This window comes from Papilio machaon, chromosome 10, assembly GCF_912999745.1.
Source record: "Papilio machaon chromosome 10, ilPapMach1.1, whole genome shotgun sequence".
Classification (NCBI taxonomy): Eukaryota; Metazoa; Arthropoda; class Insecta; order Lepidoptera; family Papilionidae; genus Papilio; species Papilio machaon.
Window position 1 is genome coordinate 2,175,437 of NC_059995.1, and position 8,696 is coordinate 2,184,132.

At 39.3% G+C, this 8,696-nt stretch overlaps 1 protein-coding gene across 1 annotated transcript; it reads right to left on the reverse strand.

Moving 5' to 3' along the window:
- Positions 1–1,409: 1,409 nt before the first annotated feature.
- On the reverse strand, positions 1,410–5,861 carry LOC106717544 (caskin-2). Its single transcript, XM_045679589.1, has 7 exons — positions 5,785–5,861; positions 5,311–5,490; positions 4,806–5,018; positions 4,574–4,681; positions 4,200–4,343; positions 1,981–2,565; positions 1,410–1,843 (listed from the first exon to the last, which is right to left on the reverse strand). Exons 1-7 carry the CDS (start codon positions 5,791–5,793, stop codon positions 1,520–1,522), a joined length of 1,563 nt encoding a protein of 520 aa, XP_045535545.1. The 5' UTR covers positions 5,794–5,861; the 3' UTR covers positions 1,410–1,519.
- Between the last annotated feature and the right edge of the window lie 2,835 nt (positions 5,862–8,696).

Sequence of the window (8,696 nt, forward strand, 5' to 3'; positions counted from 1 at the left end):
TATTTTATGGCCGCTGGATATCACATACTAAGCTGACATGCATTTGAAAATAAACAAAAGGTGATGGTCACCTATTTATAGTAATAACGTATAAATAATGAAATGAAAACATTAAGAATGTTGTATTTTGAAATTAAAAAAAATAATTAGGTCAAATTATTTTACATAACTGAAATAATTGGTACAAATCGCTTTCACATAAGGAGAGTATATTAAAAATAGTATGTTTTATACAGATAATAAATTTTAAATACAGATAAGCAATGTATGTTTAGTTCAAGTGAGATGGCAATGGGCATGTCTTTAGGCATTACAAGAAGGTCGACATACAACGTCTATGATGAGGTCTATATATCTATTTCATATGAAGAGACGCTATTTTAATCTATATCTAGTACTTATCATTTTGTATAAATTCTAACTAGTCCATTCTACATGTATTCTATAATTTTATTGTACATGGAAAACTAGCTACTGGATATATTTTATCTATGACATAATTTAAGTAAAACTTTATTTACAAAAATAGCCATTCTCATATATTACGGATCCTTACAAAATCTAACATTTCATAATCCCCAAATGAAATTAAAAAAACACAGTTACAACGTTAAAGGAACTAATTAGTATTAAATAAAGGTCAACAAAAATGTTATTAACAATTAGGTACATTACTTGAATAATATAATGTTATCCAAGTTTAAAATAATAACTCATTTGTCAAAATTATATGAACCATAGAGTAATCCGAATTGCAATGTTGGCAATATTGTAAGATGTTCAGATATTTTTTTTAAATGTCAAATTAGTTCCTGATAAATAAGAGGTAGGTGACAATCGAAGTAGGCAAGTAAAGAAAATTTAATAATGTTGTAAAAACCAAGTACTTCTAATACATCTAACATTGTTTATCCGATTATAGTCAACTCTACTGTATTAACCCTGCATTGAGAAGCATCATTGACAATATGCGATCATAGTTCACAGATAATGTAAATTTCATGTCAAGATTTCATTTATCGGAACTTATTATATGGTTTTATTACTATTGAAATTGTATACAGTTATAAAAATTGTCCAATTGTCCCTTTTTAATCAAGTACATAAAATAATAGATGGTAAATATAATATTCTCACAACATTTGAAAAACGTCAACCACAATTCACTGTACTAATAGTACTATTAATTAATTAAGAAACGGCTTAACTCACGTTTGATCGTCCGGTGACGGCACCGACTAGTTTCGAACCCATCGGGGGTCCATCTTCAGGGCGAGTGTTTAATCCGAAGTCTTCGGATTAAACACTCGGACGATCGATCGATAGGACTTCGGACGATCAAACGTGAGTTAAGCCGTTTCTTAATTAATTAATTATGATGTCTCACGAAAGTTTAAACAATTTAATAGTACTATTCTTTGGAATTTATTGTTTTCGATACATGAATACTAAACTAAAATTTCAACTATTCGAGTTGGAAATGAAACATTAATTTGCTTTAATTCAATTTTAGCTTATTTTAGGAATCAGTCAGGCCTTGACGTTTCTCTTCTTCCAACATGGCGTCCAATTCGTCCGTTAGGTTGGCGAGCATGTTACCGATGTCGTTTAGGACGTCAACGGGTTCCGTGCTCTTGCTCTCCTCCTTGTGTTCCGGGAGGGAGTGCGTTGTCGATGGTTTGATATCAGCGGCGGACCTCGGCGGGAGAGTGGAGAGGCCGATGGCGGTGCGGCCGTAGTCCACGGTATGCGGCCGGCCCCCGATCTGGCTTCGGTTCTGCTTTATTGTTCCCGCATTCTCGTTCGCGAACGGAATGCTGTCCGATTCAGTGCTCGAACTTGACTAAAAATAAAATAGTATGCTTTTATTTTATTACATTATCGCGGAGTTGTTTCAGTTTTGTCAGTTGTCGATAGAAATAACCTATTTTAGAACTCTGGTACTGTTTATGAGAGTTAAAATAATTGAATTGTAATTACCTTAAAGCTCGCGTCGGAGCCGGTCCTCATCTTGTCGTCGTCGTACCTGCGCGGGGGGGAGGAGGGTGCGGGCGGCGGCGGCAGCAGGCCCGTGCTGTCCAACGACACACTCAGCGAGTCCGAGCTGGGGTACGCGGGCAGGCTCAGCGGCAGACTCTTCTCGGGGTGGATCTCCACAGTGGTCTGCCCGAACCGAGTGAACGGCGCGTACTGAGAGCTCTGGCGCTTCGGCGGCTCGGGCGGGGGCTTCCTGGCCACATGCGGACTCGCGCCGTATGCCACGCGCTGCAACCGAGCCGAGTACGCGATCTCATCGTACGTATAGTCCGGCGACTTATCTCTGTACGCAGGCGTCGCTTGTATCTTCGCAACCGGTCGGGGACGGACTAAGCCCCTCGGACGCGGTAAAGTACCCCCTCCCTCGTACGAACTGTCGTTGGTGGGGGTGATGTCGCCGTCGTCGTAGGAGCGCCTCCACTGGCCGCCGCCGTAGTAGAAGCCCGCTTCGGGTGAAAATGTCGTGTGTGAGGTCCTCTCTGAAGGATCCTCTAAGCTTTCCAAGGATTTACCGCGAGGATGACGGATCTGTTGATACCAACAAATTGTTTAATATAATTTTTTCTTTCGCATTTATACAATTTTAATATTAGCCAAGAAAATACACAGAATGCCCTAATAATACTTTTTAAATAAATTTTCGAATAATATTTATAACATATTAATTTATATATTAATTTTAAAAATACTCTGTTGTTATACTTTGTCATGCTTTATTAAAAATGCTCTGGTAAGATTTAGTCTTATTGTTAGCATTTGTCAGTAAGATCATGCTTTGAAAAGCTTTTATAGTTACTTAAATGTAATAAATATAATATTATATCTAAATAAATATCTACCGTGCAGGCAAGAGTGTTTAACATTACGAATTCTCAACTTCAAGTCATACATTTCGATACGTGTACATTGAAATTCATTCAGACATAAAACATCGATAGTAATGCGTTCTCAATTGCGAAAACAAAATAAAAGGGGTGCACATAAAAGCCGGGTGCTCGGGTGCAATGAGATAAAACTGACAAGACTTGTGCCAAAGGATGTTTGTTCATACCTGGATAGGAACCAAGTCTGTGGCACTCAGGGGCGTTGGTATGGCGTCAAAGTTTAGATCGGGGGGTTTATGGTAACTCCTCGCGTGCCTCTCCCACGGCTGGTAATGTAGTTCTCTCGGATATAAATCCTTTAGCCGATAATGTCCAATGTGCGGTTTGGTGTTTTTTGAAAAAAGAAAAGAAAACAAAACATTCACATGCTGCTTCGGGCTAGTGATGAGGTGGATGCAGCGATGGATGTGATGGAACGCTGACAGTGGCAACTCGGCGACTAATATTTATAACAATACATTTATATCAGGGTATGATTTACTACAAAACCAGTTTTAAAATAAAACCGACCATAAATATAACAGGATAAAATAAAATCGTATAAAATCTGTATCACAGAGTTGCTTTATATCATCAGCGATGGAAATGGCGATGGATATAGACTTCTAAAAGTCTAAGCGAAATGATAACGGATTTGAACGCATCGGGAAAATTTAATTTTGAAGAAGATGTAATAAATGCGAAGTATATTCGCGCCAATATCGTCCTTGTGGACTGTATTTTCCCACAATGTGTCCATCATAAATGGTTCAGCAAAGTAAACTTTTTAGCAAGTTGTGCTATTTATTTTGTAAACACTGAACTAACAACTAAAGCCTTACAGGGACCTGAAGTACGCCTACTAAAGTGTATTGTAAGTTCAGGAAAGTTTCAAGCTAATTAGAATATATTTGGTTACGTAGTTAGACGCCGTTAGTAGAACAGAAATTATAGAATGTTATTTTCTAAAAGTAAAAAGAAATAAAACTATTAAAATAAATTCATTAGGAGAATTAAGGAGAATTGACAGATGTTTTGGCGGTAATTCAAGATGGTTGATGAATGACGTGAGAAAAAAATATTAAATTAAAAATTAATAATTGTATTGGAGTGATGCTTTATTATTTTACTTAAATCATGATAACTCTAATTAATTTTCTACACTAAAATATTGGTTTATTTGGTGGACAAAAAAATGTGGAGGGTTTGTCTATGGTCCGTTCTGACAGGTATAAGGAGACTAATTCTAAAACATCACTACAAACAAATATATTGCAGGAAGAAGCGCGTAGTACCGACCTGTCCGGGTTGTAGCCTGGTGAAGTCGAGTGAGCCTTGGCTGCTGATGCTCCGCTTGCCGGCTCTGATGTCCTTCACTCTCTTGATGGCGAGAAGGATTTTCTTTTGGTGACCGAGTCGGACTATACCCATGTCTTCTAAATCCTGGAAGCAATTATTACAACTTTAAAAGTTCATATGAAATTCTTTTGTTTGCTCTTCGTCTACAATTTACACTTCAGGTATGTATATTATAATTACTATTTAGTTATCATTAAATAGCAAAGAAGAAAAAAGAAAAATTTACACGTTATTTCCACCTTTTTTTTTAAAACATTGCATAGTGTTTTCCCACGTTTATCTAAGTCAATATTATAATATAACTGAACACGTACCTCCCACGCGAGCTGCGTGACATCATGCACGGTGCGGTATCCCTGCGCCACCAGCGCCGGCCCGTATTCCTCCAGTCGGAGCAGCCGCAGCCACTCCTCTAACGAACCCTGGAAGTAAGAACACAGTGTAGTCACTCGACTTTTTATGATTAACCAATCAATAATTAATTAATTCAATTCCTCGTGGATGGAGTCACGGACGACAGCTAGTTCATTATAAATTCATACTCACCGGTATATAATCGGGCAGGTTATCTGGCACGTTGAGATTTGCAAGCTCGGCTTTGAGCCGCTTGCGGTGGTTGGGCTTCTTGATGCCGACAGCTGTTAGATCCTCCGGTGTCATCCGCGTCACCGTCGGCAAGTCATACCCCGCTTCTATGAACAGCCGCGCGTACTCTTCCATCTGTATGTCCGCTAGCCACGCGTGGATTATATCCGTATCCTGGGAAGATATTTATTTATTAGTAACTTATTTGTTCAGTATATCACCTGATGTTACTATAAGGTTATTGAGCTTCATAGATAAGTTATTGCAGCACAAATAAAAGATCATACGAAGTTGCCAAAAACCTTTAGAATGTCATTCCGAAATTATGAGTATGTATGTATTTTTTTTCGCATATAATTCAAATGGTGGACTACACAATTCGACTAGTAGAGACATACGCCACTTGTCAGTACAGTTATCAAAAGTTTCCAAAATATCACGTTAGTATATACTTTAATAAACTTACTGGCAGTCCCTGTGAGATCATGGCGCGCACTCTGTCGGTGTCCCCGCAGTGGCAGGCGGCGTGGTGGTGATGCGGCGGCAGGCGGCCTGACGCACGCCCGCTGTCCAGCGACGCGGACGAGTGACGCGACCCGGACCCCGCCGACCCCGACGACGACCCGGGACTGTCACGACCCGGACTCTGCAAAATGACACCAAAGTAGAGAAAAACTTTGTAAAAGAAGAAGGAGGCCCAATGTTTAATCTCATATGCTGCCAGGATTGTTAGGTAGAAGGGATAAATATAGAAAGAAGAAGAGAAAAGGATGGGATCCAAAATTTAAGAACTGGCACTTCACTTTTCAAATATAAACGACATGTCATTACATTTTCTCACTCAAGGAGTTACGTAGCTCTACAATAATTATTGATAGAGTTTCACAATTTCTTCGTATCCCACGTGAATGGAATGACGCAAAAAAATTGTGTCACATACCTGTGTCATGTCAATGCCTTGGTCATCACTGAGCGCCAGCTGGTGATGGTAGTAGACGGCGGCTTTGTGTGTGAGCGGTTGCGGCGGGAAGGTGAAGGTACCTCCGCCCGCCGGTGATTTGCCCAGGCTGCCGCTCGCGCCCGATACGCCTGACACCGTGCTGCCATAGTCCGAGTGGTCATCTGCAAGCATCGACAATACAACAGTTATTCTAAGATATTGAAATTTTATTGGACAAATTACACTACACTAACCTGAAGAGTTTGTCTTAGTTTGTTGACGAAAAGTTCCAAGATTGGTAACTACAATAGACTTATGGTGGAGTTAGCCCATGCATGAAGCATATAAGTACAGATATCATAGCTATGCGAACATTGCAAACTTGATAAAAAACGGAACAAGACTTAACGATCGCGTTTTGTTCACTCAGGTCTCTCGATGTTGGTTGGAAAGAGACTTACCTCGTTCGTTTGTCATTTCCTGTGTTTGTAAAAATTTGTCATACTGACCTCTCGTATGAGACGGCGTGTCCGGCGGCTGCGGGTAAGGCTGGTCCTCGCAGGAGGCGTAGCCCTGCGAGCCGAAGCTGGAGCCCGAGTGTCGATGGTGCGGCGTGGCGAAGGCGTCGCCGGGCACCGCGGGCGGCGGCACGCGTTTTGCCGTCGCCGCCTTGCCGCCCGCCCCCGCGCCCCCGCCCCGCGACATTCCCCCCACTGGAACACAACACATATCATGTTACACTACGGACTAATAAAAAGAGAACAATATTTTTTTCAAAGGAAGATGGCAAACGCGCAACGAGGACATCAGATAAAAGAGATATTGTAGGAATTGTCTCCTGCTTGCCTGTCCGTCCTTTTCGTCTCTTCTCTTCCCTTTTTATAGAAGGCAGAGAATGCATTCCTTTTATTACCTTTTGAACGTTGTATAGTTTTTTACATATCCGCAAAATTTAAAACGTTTATACGGGCTACCGTGAACAATGGCGAGGTGTTAAACATTATCACGGAGAAATAATAAAGTTAGTTAAGGCATCCGTGTAGCCTCGCTCAAGGTCGATACGTGCGAAAATTTGCACAGCGATAGAAAAAAAGTTAATTGGATCCGTGTTTCATTCCGGGACGTGTTTTACGACTTTTGTCACACACACACACACACATAAAGCGAGCATAAGTAGAATTTAATATTTGTGTTTAAATAGCCAGGTGTTATAAATCACAATGCATGAGTAAAGAAGACTTTAAGACCCTTTATATGTGGCACGACTCTAGTTACATCTATTTCAATGAGCAATATCCTACCTATATTCATTGTCGCGGCCGTTTCAAAGTTCATATGCTACGAGAATCACACGATTGGTTGCTTGGTGGATAAAAGGTTTAGGAGTTCTTTTAAGCTTTAATTCCGAGTTCGTATTCGCACTTTGAGGTACACGGATCGTTACATTAAATTATTAGAGAAGTACTGAAGAAACACAAAAAGCCACATCATAATTATAATCTTGTAATGCGTTCTTTGATCTGTTAAAACATTACTAATAGTAAAAAACGGCTTCTAACATTGTTATCTACGCATTACAGACGAGGCGTCAACCGCATTAGCGAAATGAATCCCCCTTCCTTACGGACATTACTGATAAGTCGAAGAGGGGGATTTTAGTAATAACATAAAAACACCATCAATCATGTCGTTTGTGGAGATCGGATCGAATCCACACAATTAACTATACCGCATCGATTACCTTAATATATCTGATTTTTGGCGATTTTTCTTTATTAAAATAATCACTATGAGGACAAGGGCAGCCTGTCAACCGTTATATCTAAATTCACTCCCATTTTACGCATGTCCTCTTTTACAAAATGTATCCATACTTTTTTCTGTCTTCCTCTACTTTTGTAGCTGTTCACATTTAATCTTATTGCTTTAGGGATTAGTAAATAGATTAGTAATTCTTAAACAAAATCCGATAACTTTAAATTTATCGATCTTTGTTTAAGAGTTACTTTTCTTTAAAATCTGAATAATTAGTTAATTATGAGATAATTTAAGATTACGTTACTGTTTATTGCTTTTACGGTATTGAAGGCGCAAAAGAACGAAAATTTTTTTTCATAATGACGCAAATGTCGTCACCTACTTTCTTTATCGCCAGCCCTTAAAGAGATTCATTACCTGAGCGGATGACTTTGCTAAAGCACCTCATTTGATGAATGCCTGCCGTCGGGGTTCGACGTACGCTTTACGACGGTAAAAGGCCAATAAATGTGCTATTTCACGGAGGTTATGTTCCAAATAATGTCGATAATTTGACCTTACCATGTTACGTGTAGTCTTTTTATCATTTTAACAACGATTTTATAAAAGACTTAGTTAAATATTAAGGCACTATCGGTATTATATCGATGGCTCCTACGAATAAGGGTCAATGTGCAAATTGACAACTTTACAGGGGAGGCTCTCAAAGTTTCAACCATATAGGAAAAGATGCCGCATAAACCGATTTACTTTAGCAAAAAAACATGTTTACACCTGTAAATGATTTGTGTTTAGTGCATGTTAACTAAACTAAGAGGTAGATTTTAACACAAATAAGTAAAAACCATCAATTTGTTACTTTAGCCCTTATACATAGGACCCATAGATTATGGTTTATATCATAAATTTAAGTCAAAACGTTTAGTATCACCGCTGCGCCTGCATGGTGCACGCGTCACGTTAAAAACAATTACAACCAAAGTATATCAGAAATTATTCATTTTGGGAAGTGAAAGTATTATATAAAGGCAATCAAAATGATTGATTGGTTCAATTACATGACAGATATGCATGTAGAGATTTGCGTGACGCGTTAGACAACTCTTTAGAGAGCAAGGAAGGCGGTGCTGTGAGCGAAAACGAATGCTCCATCA